At 46.3% G+C, this 21,819-nt stretch overlaps 1 protein-coding gene across 1 annotated transcript in view; it reads right to left on the bottom strand.

Moving 5' to 3' along the window:
- Nucleotides 1-8,283: 8,283 nt before the first annotated feature.
- The window catches only part of IGLON5 (IgLON family member 5), a gene marked incomplete at its 5' end in the record, with an annotated part of 135,719 nt that continues 122,183 nt past the window's right edge, over nucleotides 8,284-21,819 (bottom strand). Inside the window, 3 exon segments of the mRNA XM_081199795.1 lie at nucleotides 8,284-12,556; nucleotides 14,188-14,342; nucleotides 18,903-19,023. Coding sequence (XP_081055921.1) covers nucleotides 12,456-12,556; nucleotides 14,188-14,342; nucleotides 18,903-19,023 — 377 coding nt within the window. The 3' untranslated portion in view covers nucleotides 8,284-12,455.

Here is a 21,819-nt window from a genome sequence, read left to right as displayed (position 1 = left end):
TGTCTGGTGTCTAAAGGATAGTGACTTCGTGGTTCTGATAAGCCACTGTTTTGTCAGGTCGCTTGGGGGCCTGTGGGATTAGCAGTTGCCTGCTGCTATCCAGCTGTACCTCTTGCTCCTCTGTCATGGCTGAACAGCAACACACTTAAGTTTAGGCCCAAGGATTGGGACCAGATTGCTAGTTCAGGGCAAAAGATTTCACCCAAGCCAGAAGTTGCTCTAGAATCTTCACTAAACAGAATAGGCAACCCAGGAAGCGGTATTGGCTCTGAGTCCACCTTCCATGGTTTTTCTAGGAGCAGGCAATGAAGCAAATTATAGAATCACAGGGACCACCAAGGGTCATCTAGTCCAACCCCCTGCAACGCAGGAACTGCAACGAACGCATCCAAGACAGATGACCATCCAACCTCTGCATAAAGACCTCCAGTGAAAGGGAGTTCACAACCTCCTGAGGGAGTCCAGAAACATTGCATTTACACCAGGAAATTCATTTGATTGAAATTTTGATATTGCACCAGCATGGGAATTACAAGGTGAATTTATTATTATTATTATTTTGGGTTCTGCTAAAGGAGCACCCATACATTATTGTGAAAATGAGGAGAATAATTGGATGAAAACCTGGTGCAAATCCATATATAGATTTTCCAGAAGGTAGCTGTTCTAGTCCGTTGCAGGAAAAACAACAGAGCCCTGTGGCACTTTAAATACTAACAGATGTATTTATTATGGCATAAGCTTTCGCAGATTGAAGGCCACTTCATCAGATGTATTTGTAAATGTATTTGTAAGGAACAAGGCAAGGCTATGGGAACTTCCTGCTCTTCCTGGGGGAGCAACTGATTTAAGGTATTCTCCATACAGTGGGAAACACTCACTGTAAAGGAGCAGGACTTAAGCCACTTTGTGTTGGGATTTTGGCCATAAAATTCAAGGTTGTAAAACAGTTGCTTTTTGTTTTAAAGGCTACCCTGCATAGGAGGGTCAAAAATTCACAGGAAGCTATTCATAGGACGTTTAAAGATTCAAGCAGCATAGCTGTTCTGCTCAGGAAGTTTTACACAAGAAACTCATCCCAGGAACCTGCCAGTGAAGGGGAAATAGAAACACAACCAAGACTCTCCTGATTGGTAGGTACACAGGACCACAGCCAAGTCAGACCCCTATTCCCTCTAGTTCACTGTTGTCTACACCAAGTCACACTGCTTCCTCAGGGTTTCAGGGTATCTGGAGACGACTGGGAATGAACTAGGCCTTCAGCATCCAATGTAGATGTTCTACCACTGAGCTAAGGCCCTCCTTAGGTTGGGAGGGGTAGTGAAAAATATTGCATGTAAGTCGAGCTGGGGAATGGGGTAGCTGGAAGTTTGTGGAGTCAGAAACTTGGAGAAATGGAGTCGACAAGCTGCGAGAGAGGAAGGGTTGAAGTACTTGAAGAGAACTGGAACTCTGGAAAGTGTTGGAGAATACGGTTGGGCACTGGGGCAGGAAGGAGGCTAGAGAGGAACACAGAGGACCCAAAAATGGTTGGGAATCACAGGTGGGGAGAATCTTGCTTTCAGGTTGCTCATAAGCATCTGGTTGGGTCATGGTGAGAACCGGATGCAAGGATACATGGGCCATTGTCTTGATCCAGCAGGAATGTTATGATGTTCACAAAACTGAGAGATGCAAATTGTTAAGTTTTGGCTTGTTTAGGGAAACAGCCTGTAATATATTTAGCTGGATGTATCTATCTCTGTTCTCTCCCTGTCTCCGATCCCCCCAGCTTAGGAGCAACTACTCAAACTGTAAAACTGGCTTTCCTTCTCAGTTCAATTCATTGCCTTACTAAAAACTTAAGGAAAAGCATAGTTAGGGAGGCGGGTGGCGCTGTGGTCTAAACCACGGAGCCTCTTGGGCTTGCCGATCAGAAGGTCAGCAGTTCGAATCCCCATGATAGGGTGAGCTCCCGTTGCTCAGTCCCAGCTCCTGCCAACCTAGCAGTTTGAAAGTACAAGTAGATAAATAGGTACCACTCTGGCGGGAAGGTAAACTGCGTTTCTGTGTGCTGCTCTGGTTTCAGTGTTCTGTTGCGCCAGAAGCAGCTTAGTCATGCTGGCCACATGACCCGCAAAAACTGTCTGCGAACAAACATTGGCTCCCTCGGCCTGTAAAGTGAGATGAGCGCCACAACCCCAGAGTTGTCTGCGACTGGACTTAACTGTCCAGTCTTTACCTTTAAAAGCAGTGTTAGGGTTTTTTTTTGGGGGGGGGGTATGAGGCCTTGTTAAACACATGCCTAAGTGCCATACCACTCTATCCAACATAGGGTATAGGTTGGACTGCCCAAAGTCTAGAAGGTTAAATGGTTGTTTAGTGGGGGAAACCAGTAAAAAAATAAAGATATCCACTTGGTGGCAGCAGTGAAGTTAACAAGCGTAACTTGGTTTTGCTGGTTTGCTTATAAGCTTTCCCTCTTCACAGTGCAGGCGACAGCAACAGGCGGCTAAGATTTTCTGCAGTGCCTCTGATGTAGCACAGCTCAGTGGCATTGCAGGACATTAAAAATGGCAGCTCGTAGCCCCCGGCTGCCCAGCATGGCAGCCTGGGGCAGGGGTTGGTACTGGTGGACCCTGCAAGAGAACTGGGGGCCCGGCATCTGCCTGAGGGTGCCGGGTGCAAATGCTGCATCTGCATATTATATTTGCTGCGCTAGATGCAGTCACTGATGCCTGGCCACTTGCTGATGGTGGAAAAGTGGTTTAAGAGCTTGTCTCCCAAGAGCAGGGCTGCCATTCCAACAGAAGCTGTGTGCCTTTGACAGCTCAGCGACTCTCCTCCCTCTGCCCTATCTGCGCTGTCAAAACGTTTGATTGCAAACTCCTGGGGGGCAGAGAGCTGTCCTTTTGCTTACGTTGCAAAATGCCACGTAGATGGATGGCACTGTGTAAAATAGGAGTGGCACAGTTGTTTCTGAAGAAAGAAACTGGCTTTGGTGGGTCCTTTTATATATTAAATTTAAAAAAAAATTGTGCATTGGAAAATGTGAGCTCACCATCACCTCTAAAGTGAGATTGCGAAAACACAAGCAATTTATCTAGAAGTGCTAAGCAGTCCTTTGATCCAAGTATTCTGATTTCACAGGTTCACAGACTGGGGGGCAAATTTCTCGCCCTGACTTCCTAAGCCTAATATTGTCTCTGAGGCTTACCCAGCTCATCATTTCAAAGGTCCAGGTTGGCTACAAAGGTCACACGTCTCACCTTACCTGGGCTAAAGAGCTAAAGCAAACATGATTGGATTCTTTTGTTTTCTGCAGATGGCAACCTGCCTGTTGCTGGTTCCTCCTGGCCTCCCTTTCTTCATGCTCACGAGGAAGTGATACAAATCTATAACAGGGATGGAGAACTTGCAACCCTTTTGCTGGACCTCAGTTCCCATCGGCACTCTCTGGCATAGCCACTGAGCAGAGGCGATGGGAGCTGTAGTCCAGCAACATTCGGACAGCCAGAGGTTCCCCTGAACTACAGACCCAATAGCAGACCATGATCTTTGTCTGCAGAAAGTTCAGCCACCAATATCTCCAGGCGCCAGGCCTGGGAACAGTCTCTGAGACCACGGAGATCTGCTGCCAGTCAATACTAAGCTGGTTCAATCGGGTCTAAGGCAGGGAAACCTTTGGCCCTCCAGGTGTTGCTGAACTACAAATCCCATCATCCCTGGCCAGTGACCATGCTTGCTGGGGCTGATGGGAGTTGAAGTTCAGCAGCATCGGGGAGGGAGCAAAGGTTCTCTGCAAATGGCTTAAGGCGTTTTATGTATTCCTCACTATAGTTTGGTTCACTGAGCACAATGTGGTGCAAGAGAGGGGATTTCAGCCTGGCTCTATGCCACAGCTTTGCCCATGAGTCTTCTTCCTCTTGTCCAGGTGTGAAGTCCCACTGCTTTTGGCAGCCCAGCTGCAAGTTAGTCACCTCTTATCATACTTTTCAGGCTGTGAGTGCAATCGCATCTTGTAACCAAATTGGCACCCACCCACCCACAAGAGGGAGATACTCAGCGGACATGGGATACTGATTGGCTTTGGGGAGGAAACAGACCCCTATGGCTGGAAGGAAGTGAAAGTGGAGCTCCCTGCTGCAACATTTTCTTTGTAGTTCCCATTTGTAAATCTGAATGTGCACTCTGTTTTAAAAAAGGAGTTCTCTTGTGCTTTCTGTCCTGCAATACCAACAGTCACTCACACAAACACCACCGAATCTCCAAGTCTCTCATGGTATATTGTGAATAATAATAATAATAATAATAATAATAATAATAATAATAATAATAATAATAATAATAATAATAATAATAATAATAATAGGCCCTATGGGTGATTTCCCTGTACATTTTTGGCTTACCTATGCTGTGATGTGTTTCTTTCTTCTAAGTACAGTCAAGTTTTCACAAAGGGAAATCTGTTTTTGTTTCTCCCTTTTGCAGTTTTTTGCTGTTGTTTTTTTTTTTTGAGAAGGGGTGGGCACATTTATGAGATCAAGCAAACATGGGAAATTATAGCAATGCCTCATCTTGTGATGAGATTTTGCTGTAAACAAACAAACAAAACCGATGGTGTAAAGTTAAACTTGCCCCAAGTGAGCGCCTAGGCATGTGCTCAGCAATGAGAATATTCCAGAAGAAGATTATGGCTGCAGGGAGTCACCAAGGGGCTACTTCCTGCGTTATATATTCCTTACCACCAGATGCATTAAACAAAACCAAAACACATTTTGGCCTCCTGTGAGAGACGCAAACAAACAGTTCAGCAATTACTATCCACGGCCACGATTCACAAACCAAGACTAATGCTTTGCACTTAACACTGCTGACTTCAGAGTAGCTGAGCTTGCATAAATCCTTCCATTTGTAGTTTATGGGGCTCCGATAACAGCTGCCAGGTTGCCTGATACATAAATCAACTGCCTGCCGTCTGCATGGGCAGCAAGGATGGGAAACCTGTCGTCCTACAGATGTTTCTGGACTACAACTCCCATCATCCCTGGTCACCATCCTTGCTGGCTGGGCCTGATGAGAGCTGGAGTCCAGCAACGTCTGAAAGGCCACAGGTTCATCGCACCTAATGTAAAGGAAGGACATAGAGTTATAGGCTAGGCATGTCATTTGCTCAGACCAGAGCAGTCAGTGCCTCTTGGAGAAATGAATAGGGTTGCCATATTTTTAATGGCAGGGCTCCTGTGCATTTAATGAGATTTGGCATGGAAGGCCATCCTGCCTTGCACGTTGCCCCCAGTTAAAGATTTCTTGCAGCAGGGCTGGAGAAGATGCCAATCACCTCTGTGTTGCCAGTGTTTTGTAGGAGGGATTCCGTTGCATGCCACACATTTAAGATTGCACAATTAAAGTGGATTAAAACACTCTGGCACAGCAAATTCGCTTTTTTAAAAAAATTAAAAATTGTTCTTCTGTAGTTAGTTAAGTGATCAGGCAATGCACTAAAAATGTGTGGGATAAATGATTGATGAGTGGGAAGATGTAGTCTCCATACAAGCAAATCTGGAGGAATACTCAATAATATAGGCCATCTGGAGAAGAGTTTGAGTAGAGTTTGCAACTGGGTTAGGTGGACTGATGTCCTGTCAGAATAAAGGCGCTTCCAGGTAGGCAGGCAGGGATCCAACAAGTGAAGCTGCGCCTGTCATGTTTCTGCCAGTGCCATGCAACTGTTAACGTGACTGAAAATAAAACATGACAACACCCAGAAATGAGAGCAAAATGCCTGCCCAAATCCATTCAGGACTGGGACCCGCATTGATTCGGCAGTGGGTTTACCGTATTTTTCGCTCTATAAGACACACCCGACCATAAGACGCACCTAGTTTTTAGAGGAGGAAAACAAGGAAAAAAATATTCTGAATCAAATGTTGTTGAAGAGGCTTTGCGCAGCTATCCCTGAAGCCAGAACAGAAGTTCTGGCTCCAGCGATAGCTGCGCAGACTGCATTCGCTCCATAAGACACACACACATTTCCCCTTACTTTTTAGGAGGGAAAAAGTGTGTCTTATAGAGCAAAAAATACGGTATTTCCTAGGGAACAACAGTCCAACCGCTTACAGCACCTTTTCCCAACCTGGTGCCCTCCTGATGTTTTGGGCAACACCCCTCAACCCCAGCCAGCTCCAAGAAGGTTACTTGTCCTACAGTAACAGCCCAATCCCTGCATTATCAGAAGCCTTTAGAAGAACACGAGAAGAACCTGCTGAATCAGGCCATTGGCCCATCTAGTCCACAATGTGCTCTTCTCACAGTGGCCAACCTGTGGGAAACAGGTAAGCAGGACCAGAGTGCAAGAGCACTTTCTCCCCTTTATAGCGACAGAACAGAGGATTGCCTCGCTTTGCCTGACCCTGTACTGCCAACCCACTTCATTCATCCCTGGCCTCTCTCCATCCTTGTCTTGTCCATCTCATGCAGACTGTGGGCCCTCGGGGTCAAAGAATGCACCATTCCTATGCTCTGTGTATCCCTCCTGCGCCACACTGTTAAATAGCCATAACTGCTGATGCAGATGGATGAATGAATTAATGAATGGGTGAAGGTGCTGAGAAGATGGAACTGAAGTGGGAATGTTGCAGCAGAGGAAGAGAGGATGATGATGATGATGATGATGATGATGATGATGATGATGATGGGTGGTTTTGCTACAAGACAACCTGAATGGAGGGAATGCGGAAGCACCTGAGGCAGATTGGAGTTCCATGAAGTACAGGGCAGGAGAGGAAATGTAGGGCTCAGTTGGGAAGTAAGGATGGGTAAATCCGTCCATTTCAGTTTCTGTTTCTTTCCTTTCTTTTTTTCAGTCCAAAATGTTCAGTTTTCCTCATTTCCACAACAGTTTGCATATATAGTCCTCATGAAAATTAACCAGCATTTCAGTGCGTGTTCCTCTTAGTGTAAACATTTCTGTATGCAGACTTGCCTGATATACACATGTTTTGCAAAGCAGTTTCCACAGATATAATGCATTTTTAACCTAATTTTCACAAACATGCATATTTTTAATACACACATTACAACAATATGCACAGTTTGGGGGGTGTTTTATTTTTTGCAGCTGACTTGGCTGGAGAACTGCATTGCAAAATCTGGAGACGTGCCCTTTTCGAAGGATGGTTGTTTTTTGTTCATGTATGGTTCCGAAAGGTGAGGGTGGGTACATTCACCTTTAAATGAGAACTGAATCACATTTCTCCCCCACCCCTACTGAGAAAGTTTCCTGTATAGATTGAAATGAATGGGAGCTGCAGAACTGTCCAGCAAGAGAGGCACCCCTTGGCCAAATTCCAACTTCATCCAGGGGAAAACAGCCAGCTGCAGAGCATATCAGAAGCCTAGCTGCCCCCTTCATTACCCTACTGCTCTTGACCTCCATCTGAGCAGTGCTTAATTTATCAAAAATGGAAGGGTTCAAATCTGCCTGGATGCCCTCTCCTTAACCCTGGGCACAAGGGAGAACAGATGTGATGACTCAGTCCTGAAGACAGAATACAGACAGAAGACAACAAAGGTGAGTGAAATCTGGACTGTGTACAGACAGTTGTTTCTCCGGCTGTATGGGAGAACTTCCCCTCTTATCTCTATGGAAGTACACACAGATAATGGAAGCAGAAAGGGATTTACTGCCCGGGGTAGAAGGTCTGCTCATTCCATTCCCTTGCTTTTTAATTAAGGGCCCTTCCCAAGCAGTACATGTTTACTCGGAAGAAAGGCACATGGAGCCCAGTGGGACTTACTCCCCTGTAAGCATGCTTAAAATAGCAGCCTTAATCTCATAGCAGGTAATAAGAGTGCTGAAATTGACTAGACCAAATAAGTATTTCCTGGTCCAGTCAATTTCATCCCTAAGGGGAAACTGTCCATGTTTCCTGCTTGCATGGAGACGCACCTGTTCTCTCATGTACATTTTTTTAAACAGAAGTGCGTCAACCATAATTTAACAGAGGCACTACACTGCTTGGGACTGTCTCACCAAAACACACAATACAGCTCCTACAATCCTGGGTGCCCTGGCTGGATCTCCTTTTGGCTTTCCTCTCCTACTGTTTGAAGCACTGTGGAACTTTCAAGGAACGTTTTGGCTAGGGACCACAGCAGGCCACAAAGAACAAACAAAACCCCATGCACTGAAGGTGAGAAAGCTCCACAAGATCACCTCCAGCTCTCTGAGAAGTTATCATTGGTACTCAGCCATTCTGCCATTCCCGCAAGGGCAAATAAGGCTTCAAGAGAGACTCCTGCTTCAACCAGGGTTTTTAATGCGAATGGAAACCCTGCGCTGGCTTGGCCAGCATCCTCACCTACATTACAGATGCCTCTCTCTCACTCCCCACTTCTGTATGTACAGCAATCAGATGTTGACACAAGCAAGCACAAGCGAGTCTCTACAGTGAGCCAAGCACCATATGCAATACCAGAGCGCCACGCTTCCTCCTTTCAGCTGGAGGCACAATTTGAGCATCACCAATCACCCCCAATATCTGCTACTGTAGGGCTGGGGAACCCATAGTTGTTAAGACTGCCACTCCCATCATCCCTGATCATCAACCATGCTGGCTGAGGCTGATGGGAGCTGGAGTCCAAGAACACCTGGAGGGCCTCAGGTTTCCCATCCCTGTCCTGACATGGGCTCTCTCACCTCTGCTGAGTGTCAGGAGCACCTCCAGCTACAGCAATAACCTTGAGAATGTAGGAGGGACAAGGAAATGCTATTCAGGAGGAGATGCCTCTGACATGATACCAGAGTAGAATCTAACAAGGTGAGAACTAGAGCCTTCCTTCTGGAGATGCAGAAAAGGTCCCACCACGCTGCCTTTGTTGGGTGGTGGTGATGCTTGTGTGTGCATGCTCTGGATTCTCAATTATAACCAGGGCTCTGTGTACTGTCTGCCAAATGAAAAATTCTGCAGCAAGGTAATGTAAATTCTGCACCAAGAAAAGCCCAGTTCTGCAATCTGCATAAACTGCAAATGAACTCAATATTTCCCCCCTCGTTTTGTTTAATTCATCCTACTATTTTTTAACCCCCCCCCCCATTTTTACATAATCATTCTTCTGCTACTCGAGGAGAAGGACAAGGAGCTAAGACCACTTGGGATCTTGTTCAGCCACCTCTTTGGCTTCAGAGATTCAGCAGGCATAGCACAAATTTTTTTTGCAAGCATACAGCCATAACTATAACAACTAGGAACTTGCTCTCCCCTCGCCCAAAAGAAAGAAAGCTGGGATTCCCAGGAAACTGAAATCAACCCCTACCACATTCTGAGTTTTCTGTACTCCTGCAGGATCTTGGCATGTGCACAGCTGCATAGGACTGTAGATACTCCATGTTTAAAAAGAAACTAACATTATTCTGCTAACCTACATTCTGTGTCAAGAAATGCTGAGGTCTAGCAACTTGTGTAGGACAGTGGAAACTGAACACATTTGCATGCATTTGCATGATATATCTTACAAACAAGCAGTTTCATTTAAGTGGATTGAGAGGCTACATTACCATTGCTGACTGTAAATGCATTATTATTATAATTATTATTATTATTAACCTAGTCAAAGCACATCTTATAAGTTTTGAGGGTTGGACTACATAGACGTTATAGGAGATCTGCGGCTGCAGTCATAAACAGCAACCCTTCATCTCCTCTTCCTCCTTCCGTAGTGGCATCAGCAGCTACAAACAAAACAGGGAGACACACTGATAACTGGAAAGATGCCAGAAGCAAGGCCAATAAGGTGCAGATGTCATCGGACCAGTGATCCCCAGTGTTTCTGTTGACTTCCTCCTGATACATTTGGAAACACAACCCCTTTATGGGCATGTGGTGTGCTAGAAGGAGATGCAATTTTGTGTTGACTAAATGCCAGCTGCAATGTGTTGGGCTTTCCTTATAAACTTGTCACTTATCAGCCTCACATGTGGCATTTCTTCAGTTCTCAGCATCTCCCACAACATTTAGTTTGATGCCCAAACCATGCAAAAACCTGCACACCTCACAAGCAGAAACTTCTCTTTCAAGCTACCTCCAATTGTACTGGGGATGGGGGATATATCTGCAGGGAAGGATCACCCACATAGCCTTGCAAATAGGTCTACAAAACTACTAGCCTGCAGGAGGGATTTGCTAACCAGCTCAGGGGCCAGTTTCTTGTGTTTCTGTGTTGGCCACTGAAGTGGAGAATCTCCTCCTTGGCCAGCATGAAAACAAGAGGTATTATTAGCCTCATAGCAGCGGTTCCATCGAGACAGGACTTCAGGGCAAGTGTCTAAGGCCCCACTTGGCAGAATGAGCGGGAGGGAGTCCCAGTCACAGCAGGGCCAGCAGATTGCAATGTGAAGCAAGTGAAGCGATAGACACCGCTACCTAAAGAGAGGACCTCAAAGTCCAAAGTACAGTCGTACCTTGGAAGTTGAACGGAATCCGTTCTGGAAGTCCGTTCAACTTCCAAAACATTCAAAAACCAAAGCATGGCTTCTGATTAGCTGCAGGAAGCTTCTGCAGCTGATCGGAAGCCACGGAAGCCCCGTCGTACATTGAGCTTTCCAAAATAGTTTGCAAACCGGAACAGTCACTTCTGGGTTTGCAACGTTCAGGAGCCAAAACGTTCGGGAACTAAGCGGTTCGGCTTCCAAGGTTCAACTGTACCTATCTGCATCACTGCCTTTACTGAGACTTTTAATAAACAGGCTGCAGAAAGATGAATAATCTCCACTCTACCAGGCTGCTTGCATTTCTGGATCTATGATTAGCTATGCCTCATCACATCCACAAAGATACCCGCTGGTATTTTCCACACATTCTCAAGCTTATCTTTACAAAAGGACTAGAAACTTTTTTTTTTTTATTTTTTATGACATATCCGAATGCTGAATCCTATCCCAAACGTTGGACTTTTTGTGTGTGTGTGGTGCATGTGCAGAAGTGCTGAATACACAAAACCCTGATTATAATTCCGTCTGAAAGGGAGCCTTTGAAGTCAGAGCTGGGGGGTCCCGAGATACAATCAGCAATAATGACTCGAGAACTAGGAAGAGCAAAGAAGAAAAGAGGAAGGGAAATAGAATAAAGACATAAATAAGGAAGAATTCAAGTGCCACGGTGCTTTTGTTCAACAAAGATACAGAGGAGAGATACTGGTGTAGGTTTGTGCATATGTGTATGTGTGTATAAAGGTAGAGGGGGGGGATGGGAGTCCTTAGCTCAAGGGAAATTGCCGAGAAAAGATTTTGTGAAAAGTACAGAAAAAGAACACCATTGATTTTAGAGAGCTGGCAGATGTTCCAAGCAATGATTTTTCCAGCGGAAATATACACCCCACCCCCAACGAATGAAAAAACAAAACAAAAACCCAACCCAATCACTGTCAAAAGCAGGAAAATTCCTGGGCCAAACAAAGAATTAAACCAGCCATTCCCTCTTCCTGGTTTCTCTCCACAGGCCGCATAACGTTACCTGGCAATCAACATTGTCAGGAGAAGGTCATTCTTACCCCTGCTTTTTAAATGGTGGAAATTCCATGCCTCAAAAAACTTAGCAGACTTGGCTCTATGACCTTTAACAGTTCTTCCAAAGACTCTGGCATGCCGTCGTGTCTAAGGGCTGCGGGTTTGGTTCTCGGTGCTGGTCCTCAGACAGCGTTCGCGGAGTGCATTTATATGATGTCAGCCTCTCTCTCAATGCCCCAAAGGAGACCTCCTTCCTGCCTAGGCTGAGCTCAGCAGCCTTCCAAATATTGCTGATAGTTTTCCTGGCCCCAGGCTGCAAAAAATAATAACAAATGGCCTGCAAATCTGTCTGAATGAATCTGGAAGGGGGCAGAAGGAATTCCACCGCCTATGGAGGTTCTCAGCCCAGCTTGTAAATCATAATAATTAAAAGGGAAGCTCCTAAATGTTGTCAGCTGCTGAAATCCTTGCTCCCAAACAACAGCGAAAGAAGGAACCAAAAGAAAAAAAAGGAGGTTAAAATAACAGAAAGAACAAAACCCTTTGTGAAATCGGTATTCCGGGGTCTGTGTATTCGAAGGACGAAAGGTCCCATCAGCCCAAGGAAGAAAATGTTGCTGTTCCATTTAAGTCGCAGAGGTGAGGGGTGGGGTGAGCAATGTCTGCAGTCAACCCTATAGAGCCCTGTGTCTTTTCGGTTGTGTTAAATAACAAGTTCAACTGGGAGTGTCTGAGATGGAGTGTGAAGATAAATGGCTGTAGAAACAAATGCATATTTTTTTCCCGTTTCGTTTTGTTTTCTTCTATCCCTCACAGTGATGGGGTTCTTGATAAATTTCATTTCCCTCTCTCTCTTCATCTTTTCCAGAAAGTAGAGATGCCTCCCCCTCTCTCTCTTTCTCTCCCTCTCTTGGATTCATTCCCTTTCACCTGTTTCCTTCCGTGTTTCTGCTTCAATTCCCCAGCCGCCCTAAACCTTAAACAGCAGAGTCACAAAGGCGGATGACAGCAGGCCCAGGAAGAGGGGAGATTCCATGCTGGAGGCTGCCATGTTGTCCAGAGAACCTGGTCCTAAGAGGAGGAGAAGAAGTGTTTGTTTTAACCAGAGTGTTAGAAATAAAATTGGCCCTCTCTACTAGGATAGATGGGACACAGGTGGCACTGTGGGTTAAACCTCAGAGCCTAGGACTTGCCAATCAGAAGGTTGGCGGTTCAAATCCCTGCAATGGGGTGAGCTCCCATTGCTTGTTCCCTGCTCCTGCCAACCTAGCAGTTCAAAAGCACCTCAAAGTGCAAGTAGATAAATAGGTACTGCTCCAGCAGGTAAACGGTGTTTCTGTGCGCTGCTCTGGTTCGCCAGAAGCAGCTTTGTCATGCTGGCCACATGACCTGGAAGCTGTACGCCGGCTCCCTCGGCCAATAAAGCGAGATGAGTGTCGCAACCCCAGAGTCAACCACGACTGGACCTAATGGTCAGGGGTCCCTTTACCTTTACCTTTACCTTACTGGGATTAGGCAAATGTGTCAATTTTGAGTACCCACAGTGTCTCATTTTTCCACTCTTAGAAGTTCCATTCTCCACAATTGTACATCACTTTGCAAATATATTTTTTCTTAAAATTGGTTATCTCCCGCTTGGAGTACGACGATGCGCTCTACGTGAAGGTGACTCTGAAACTACAACTAATCCAGAATGCGGCAGCTAGACTGATGTCCAGGAGCAGCCACTGGGATCATATAACTCTGGTCCTAAAGGATCTACGTTGGCTCCCAGTACTTTTCTGAGCATAATTCAAGTGTTGGTGCTGACCTTTAAAGCCCTAAACAGCTTTGGCCCTGTATACCTGAAGGAGCGTCTCCACCCCCACTGTTTGGTCCAGCTCTGAGGGCCTTCTGGTAGTTCCCTCACTGCGAACCTAAGTGATGTTACAGTGAAGCAGGTAGAGGGCCTTCTCAGTAGTGACTTCCTCCCTGTGAAACGCCCTCCCATCCGATGTCAAGGAAATAGACAACTATCTGACTTTTAGAAGCCATCTGAATGTTTGATGTTTTATTGTGCTTTTATATTTGTTGGAAGTCACCCAAGGTGGCTGGGGCAACCCAGTCAGATGAGTGGGTACAAATAATAAAATATTATTATCATTATTATTATTATTATTATTATTATTATTATTATTATTATTATTATTTAAAATTCACCACCATTATAGTGTGCATTTCTCCCTTACACCTTTCTCCTAATAAACACATTTTTTTTGCAATTTTGTTTGATTAATCTGTTTACAAAGCAATTCCCCCTAATATTATGCCTTTTGTGTATACTATTGTCATTAACCAATGCATGTTTCTTTAATGCACACATTACTAGTGCGTGCAGTTTTGTATGCCTTACTTGCTTGGAGAGCTGCGTTGCAAAATTCAGAGATGGGTGTATTTTGCAAGAGGTCTGCGCATTGTTCTGGGAAGTTCTAGTTTTCACCTTCCGATGCAAAGTGGATCCAATTTCTCTCCCACCCACACTACTTCTCATATGCCCGGCCAGTCCAGTGGCTCTAGGAGCCAAACTGAGGGTGCAAGTGGTGACAGGCAAACCTGCCATTGGGAGGAGAAGGGCCCTTCATAGTGGGCCCAGTCAAGGTTAAGACACAACCTCCATCAGGGATGGGGGAGGTGGTAGCAGGAAGAGGAGAAGAGAGACTCACTGATAAGCCGTAAGCTGACATTGAAGGAGCCTAAGTTATTGGAAGCCAGGCAGGTGTAGTTCCCATAATGACGAGCGGTGACGTTGCTGAAGAGCAGCATGGAACGAGTGCGCTCGTTCTGGATTTGCAGTCCATCCACGCCGCCAATTACTCTGCTAGGAAAAGGGAGTGGGAGGAGAGCATGGGCGGGTAACATTGTTAAAGCATTGTGCTCTGAGAATACGGGGAATTATAGAAAATACCAGCTTGCAAGTGATCTCATGCCCTGTCCCTGATTTGCCCATGATCAGCATTCTATTTCCTGGCTTCTTTGCATGAGAGTTAGCCCTTTGTTAAAGAGATATAAGTTTCCAGTGATGGCCCTTGTTTATTAGTTTGCACCTCCCACCACTGCAACCCTTGGAAGCTGCCCACATGCCCTGGCACGTCTGTGCGTGGTCAAAATCCCAGTGCACAAAAAGGGGGTCTTTACCCTATTGCGCATTTGTGCTGCTAGATCCCTTTCCCTGCACCATGGCTTCACCCAGGCACAAACACTTTGGATCGCTGCTGGTAACTTGCGAGGAGAAGAGGAGCGGGGACAGAGGAGGTGGGCAGGGGAGATGCAAAAGGGGACACTTTTCTGGCAAACCGCAAATAGGTATCAGTCCGAACCAAGTCAAGAAATTGCAAAGGGGCAGCTTGCTCATGCATCCTTGGAGGTGCTCTGGAAACAAGGCTAGGTGTTTTGGAAGCCCTCGAATCCTGGGAGGCATTTGGAGAGGGAGTGCTTCAAAGGCATCCCCAGAAATCAAAAGCTACAGGAGGCTGAATAGGCCAATGCAGTCCAAGGGCTCCCTTTGCAGTTTCCACACCTCTCTATGCCACCTTCCCACAGTCCCAGTGGCTGTTTATCTCTGCTCTGGCCTGTCAGACAGGCGATCCATCATCTGTTGGACCACAACCCCCACAGCGGCAGTAGATCTGGATTCACCTGCCTCCTTTTCTCTGATACGGTGGTGTGTGTGTGTGAATGTGCATGCACACATGCGTATTGTTGCTTGCCACTCCTGAGAGGGAAGCTTCTTCTTTATTAAATGTGGCAGCAAGGATGGTATATCCCACGCCAGCCCTCCTACCAGGCAAAGTATTCCACATACAGACTCTCCTATTATCCAGGCTATTTTCTCTCCCCTCACCCCCGAGTTTTAAATCTATGAAGCCATCTAGCCTGGCTTGGTTTGAACAGCTGCAAAACCCGTGACTCACCAAACCGAATGCAGCCCAGCAACCATGTTATTATCTTTCCTCCCCTCCCCTTGCTTGACCGCCGTCCCTGTTTTTGCACTCCTAGGCAGCCAGAAAGAGCAAGAGTTTTATTTGGTCTGCAGTGTGCTGGTTATTGGCTCAATTGGTTACAAGAAGGGATGGGGGAAGGAGGCAATTTCTGCCCTTCCTTGGTTTCTCTCAATCAGCGCCGCTTCCGTTTCCCTACAGTTCAGCTTCCACGAAGATCTATGTGATTCATCTCGCTATGGCCAAAATCTACACCATCTAGTCCAATCTCCTGCTTGTTGTGTGAGTTCCAGAGCAAAAATAAAAACAGGAGAAGAGTCCGGCACATCAGGCCAATGACCCGTCTAGTGAAGTGTCCTGTCTTTGCAGTGGCCAATCAGATGCCTATGGGAAACCCACAAGCAAGACCCGAGCACAAAAATCTTCACCCATCCTGTGGCTTCTAGCAACATTGCCACCTCCGACCAACCTGGTGGTAGCCATTGATAGCTTTATCGAAAATGAGCATTCTTCACAAATGGTTGTCCCACCACTACTCACAGAGAAACCACCCCCCCTCTAGGAAATGGGGTTCTATTATTAAGCTGCTCTTAAAAGTCACCAGGTTTCTCTTAATGTTCAACCAAACAAATACCCCGCCCTTTGGGGGAGGCAGAGAACAATCCTTTGCCTTCACCCGTGTGGCAGCCTTTCAGATTAAACACTGCCTCCCCCTCCGATGCTACCACTCTGATCAAATTTAGAGCCTGCTGTCACTGCTTTGTAAGTAAAAACAAAAATATTGGGAGAATCTGGACATGGAATATGCTATTTGGCCCTTAGCTCCAGCTCAAATTAAACCCCAGTTGCTTGTTCATCAACCAGAACTTCATAATTTTATGGCTTCTGACAATTTTCTTGTATAAACTCCACATTGCTTTTACTGACAGCTATCAAATCACTGGGTATATGTGTGTGTGTGTGTGTGTCCTTGTGTTCCTGGGTGGCTTCCTCCCACCCTCCGCCCTGACTTTTTGCATCTGATGTTCAGTGCGCCCACAGCTCTGTCATTGTTTCCTAATAAAGTAAGATAAAAAGTCATGGTTTCTTTTCGCTGAGCAGTTCTAACCACAAACAGCCCCCCTGAGACGCAAGAGGTTTGAACCATGAACTGTTATCACCAAGCTAGCACGGGAACACTGGAGGGAAACAACTGGGAGGCTGATTGGGAGATAATTGCAAATCATCTTGTCAGGTGTCAATCCCTGCAGAACCAGAACTCGGCTCCCGAAAGAGAGGCCTCAGCTGTTCAGCTAAGCACAGAAATTCCCCCTCCCCCCTCCGCCTCTTCCTTCAGGAGCCTTTTTTCTCCCTACAGCACTTACTCCTTCCTACTGAGTTGACAAATGAATGCAAACATGGAAAAGAGCAAAATCCAGGGGCAAAGTTAAGGCTGTGCAAGCGGTGCTCATGCACTAGGTGCTGAGCTGGGGTGGGGGGTGGGATGCTATCTCGAAGACTGGTAAGCGAGGCTCTGGGCTTTGGGATGGAGGCATGAGAACTCAGACAGGGTCCTAGTGCCCTCCTCCTCCTTCCCAGAACCTAGTTAGCACTTTCCCGTATTTAGGAGGAGGTGAGAGGGCTCTAGGACCAGCCAGAGCCCTTGCACCTCCTTCCCAAAGCCCAGAAGAGGGCAGAACAGAGGCAGAAGAGGGTGGAGTGGGCTTATGCCCACTCTGCCGACCCAGGCCACCCAGGAATGGAACCCCTATGCCAAATGTGCACATCCCCCCTAACCTTTGTTCCCATCGCTTGACTGCAGAACTGCATTGCAAAATTCGGGAAAGCGTGAATTTCGATATTTGGGTTTGCTTTTTTGTTTCAGGAAGGGCAAATTTGATGGGTTCCCCTTTAAACGTGAACTAAATCAAATCTCTCCCTCATCCCAATGGTCAAGGGTGATGAGAGGTTTTGCAGAACAGCACCACCAGGTGGGCTGTACAACATTGGCCACGCCTGCTACAAACCTATACAAATTGCCATTTCCCACCTGTACCAGGTGAACACAACCCACTCATCACACGCCAGGGCCTGCCAGGGGACTTGACAACAGCTCCCCTCTCTCTCCACCCCCCCCCCCCCAATCCCAGGCAGGCAACCACACCACACGGTTTATCAAGCCCCCCGGGGGACGGGGGACTATACGTGACTGATGGGCCATGTTCTGCTTGGAGAGTTACAAATTAATCTGCGTTAAGCGACCATGAGTACGCGCCGTGGGTTTGTTTAATAAGATTGCCATTTGGAAGGTTAAAGCATGCGGTGCTGTCTAACTAATGAGACGCACAGCGAAGTTACATGGTGGGAGGGGGGAAGAGAAGCTGCCTTCTACTAGGTCAGGTGATCTGCCTGCCTATCTCAGAGCTCTGATTGGCCATGACTCCCCAGGATCTCAGGCAGAGAAGGGTCGTCACCATCACCTGCCACGTTGATCCTTTTCGCTGAGATTGAATTCGGGGCCTTCCGCAATCATTGCCTGTGCTGCCACACTGACCTTCGAGTGCCAGTCCCGTAATTTCTTTTCCTTTTTATTTATTTGCTTAAACAGGAGAGTTTGGAGGAGTGCAAAGAAAAAGACGACTGCAGAGCAGACTTTCTCATACTTGGGTCCTTACTGCTGGTCCTGGTAGCTAGGGGTGATGGGACTTGTAGTCCAATGACATCTGTCCCCAATGACATCTGGGGACCTGAGTTTGAGAAAGGCTGCTGGAGGGTAATGACTGTCTTGCCAAATGGGAACAAGATCAAGAAGCTCAGCAGCCAGCCCTGATTGGAGAATTGGGATGCACCTCTGATGAAAGCTTATGCCGGTCTTATCTTGCAAGATATTGGTTCCCACAGAGAATCCAGGGAACTGCAGGGTGCTGAAGGTTGCTGAGAATTACCAAGCACAATGGCTTGGACTGGGCCTGCAGCACAACCGATACTGAGTTTACAGAATGGACAGTACCACTTCAGATGGCAGGAGGGGGGCGGCATGTTTTAATGCTGCCAAAAAGTGGGGGGAAACATCCCTGCAAGTAGAAAACTAGCATATAAAGGGAGCAGGCCTACACCTGCAGTAGTTCAGTCCACATCATTACCACATTCCACCACGTGGTTACACCACACCAATCTTGCCCTGGGGAGAAGAAATGGCTTGTGCCAAAAGGTCCTTAAGGAACACAGAAAGCTGCTTACACTATTTGGACCCCTAGCAGGAGCTCTGCCTGGTCTGAGGCAGTGGTCTTTCCCCTCCCCTGCTAACTGATCCTTTCAACTTGGAGATGTAAGTGACTGAGCCTAGGATCTCCCTGTTGCAAAGTCGCTAAGCTGCGATTCCCCCTCCCAAATATATTGGAGGGATATCAATGTTATGGATCTCTGGCCAGGGCCAAGAAATGGGCAGAAGAATGACTTACTGTTTGTCGTCTTTGAACCACTGGAATTCTGCAGGTGGCACAGCCATGGCCTCACAGCGCAGAAGTGCATTCTTTCCCATCGGGATACGTGAGTCCTTTACATCTGTGATGGTTGGAGGGTCTAGGAAGAGACAACAGTTGATGTGGGAGGCATATATTAGTCACGATATGTGGTGTCTTAGCTGTTCCTCAACAGATAGTCTCCAGTTGCCAACCTCTGGTAGAGATGCTTCCCCAAAGAATTCTGGGAACTGTAGTTTCTTAAGGGGGAAGGTTCTTAAGAAGCCCGTGTTCCCCTCCCAGAGCTGCAATGCCCAGAGTTCCCTGTCAACAGAGATCGATTGTTGAAGCACTCTTGGAATTGCAGCTCTGTGAGGAGAACAGAGGCCTCCTAACAACCCTCAGCACTCTTAACAAAGTACAATTCCCAGAATCCTCTGGGGGAAGCCATGCTGTTGAAAGTGGTAGCATATCGCTGTCAATGTATGGTATGGACGCGGCCCAAGTCAGGCTTGGGGAAAACACAACAGGGGAACGTAAAGCTGTACAAGTTCCAAAAGTTCTTCTCTGGCTTGCATAAAAATCTGAGTCAGAGAAGAATTCCCTGCTCCCCTATCATAACATTATAGGAAGTTGCCTTATACTGAGTCAGATCATTTGTCCACATGGTTCAGCACTGCCAACACTAACTGACAGAAGGTCTCTAGGCTTTCTTACCCGGAGACGCCAGGGGTTGAATCTGGTTGATGCTCTACCACAGAACGACAGACCTCCCCCTGGCATCTGGATCTGACTTCTTTCCGCAGGGCCTGTAAGACAGAGCTGTTCTGCCTGGCCTTTGGCTTGGAATCAATTTGATTCCCTTCCCTTCTTTCTTTTTTCCTTTCTCCTTCTGTGTTGGAACTCTTATTTGGGGACTTCCCTGGCTTTTTTCTGGCCCATGTAGAACCAGTCTGGATAGTTAGCCTTGGTGAAGACTTGACATTTTTATCCCCCCAAAAGTTTTTGATTGAGTTTCCACTGAAATGAGGTTGCATTTTAATGTTTTAATGTTGTATTTTAATCTTGTTTTTTTTAAGCTGTATTTCAATCAATTGTTTTTATATTTGGTGTTAGCTGCCCTGAGCCAGGTCTTGGCTGGGGAGGGCGGGGTATAAATAAAAATTATTATTATTATTATTATTATTATTATTATTATTATTATTATTATTATCATCATCCTCCAAAAGAAGATGACTTTGGAAGAACCACATCTCCCATAAACCCCTACACCATGGCACAATGTTTGCCTGTGCAAGGGAGTGATAGAGAGGAGGAAGAAAAAAAAATCCCCTCTCCTCTTCATGCCGTTTTGCTGCTTCTCCCACTATCACAGATTTAAGAGAAGGGAAGGGGGGGAGGACAATGCCAACTGCATAATATGTGCCTTTTCACCTAGTTTCATAAAGGCCTCTGCTGAGAGAGAGAGGGGGGGGAGTGGTGATCCTAAGCCTATGGCTCCAGTGCCCCAGAACTTGCCCCAACGTTCTTTAGCCTTTCAAGCCTTCGATCCAAGAGCCTGGTCAATATTTATAAAGCCTTTGAGAATCTGGGCTCTGCACATCTTAAAGGCCATCTTTCCCCCCACTGTTTAAAAACGGGCCTCCCTGCCAGCAGCCTGAAGTGCTATAGCCCAGCCTAACAACTCCCAACTCCTTATTACTTCATTCCGCCATGTGTGTAAACCAGCCCTGAGCACCCATGTTGCCAAATACGTTGTGAGAATTGGCCAGTGATGTCTCAGAAAGAAGAGGATGATACTTAAACTCCTCCATCCCCTTCCCAGTTCAGGGCTAACAGAAACTTGGAGGTGATTTATATGAGGGACAAGATAGGGTGGGAAAGAGTTAAGCGTCCCTCTTCCACTTCTAATTTGGAACCCCCAGCAGTTGAATTATATCTATATGGATCGGGGGACTCATCTGCATACATCATTTAAAATGTTATAAACACGTTATTAAAATGTGATAGCAGGGGGCGCTGCAGAGCAGTGATCTGTTGCCATTGGGAAATTGCATTGAGAGCAATAGGACATTTTTTAAAAATAGCCTTTAATAACGTTTTTACAGATCAGTGTAGATCCAACCAGGATCTCTTACAAGAGATCCAGTCAATAATCTCACAGGTAATGTGTAGTTTAGCCAGGGGAGGAGTAGAAAAGACCATTATTAAGGGAGCAAAGGGCAGTCCCATGGTACATAAGATGTTAATACCCTGTGATTGAAAGCTGGGGAGGAGATGGGGAAGTGAGAGGCAGTGAAAACACTTGCAGCTCCACGCTCACCTTTGGAGTCATTCCTGCATTCCTGATTCCCAGTTAAGGGCTGGGTCTCAGCTAGGGTTGGTGGAGAAATTCAATTCTGTTTGCATTTCACTGAGAAGTCACTTAAGACCCACTTCTCAAACCAAAACACAGCAAGCCTTTGAAATTCACACTTGTCCGAATTTTGTGATGCAGTTCTCCAACTAAATAAGATGCACAAGAGTAAAGGGGGAACCCTCCCTATCAAACGCCGCATATGCTCCATTGCAAAATTACTCCAGCCAAGTATATGCACAGCATGTATGCACAAGACTAAAGTGTGCATATAAATGGATATACAGTGGTACCTCGGGTTAAGTACTTAATTCGTTCCGGAGGTCCGTACTTAACCTGAAACTATTCTTAACCTGAAGCACCACTTTAGCTAATGGGGCCTCCTGCTGCTGCCACTCTGCCGGAGCACAATTTCTGTTCTCATCCTGAAGCAAAGTTCTTAACCTGAAGCACTATTTCTGGGTTAGCGGAATCTGTAACCTGAACCGTATGTAACCTGAAGCGTATGTAACCCAAGGTACCACTGTAATTGTGAAAATAATATGCAAAAAACACATTATA

The sequence above is a fragment of the Podarcis bocagei genome, assembly GCF_964188305.1.
Source record: "Podarcis bocagei genome assembly, chromosome: 7".
NCBI classification, from domain to species: domain Eukaryota; kingdom Metazoa; phylum Chordata; class Lepidosauria; order Squamata; family Lacertidae; genus Podarcis; species Podarcis bocagei.
The sequence above is the reverse complement of the archived record's forward strand: the minus strand, read 5'-3'. Positions and strand labels throughout refer to the sequence as shown.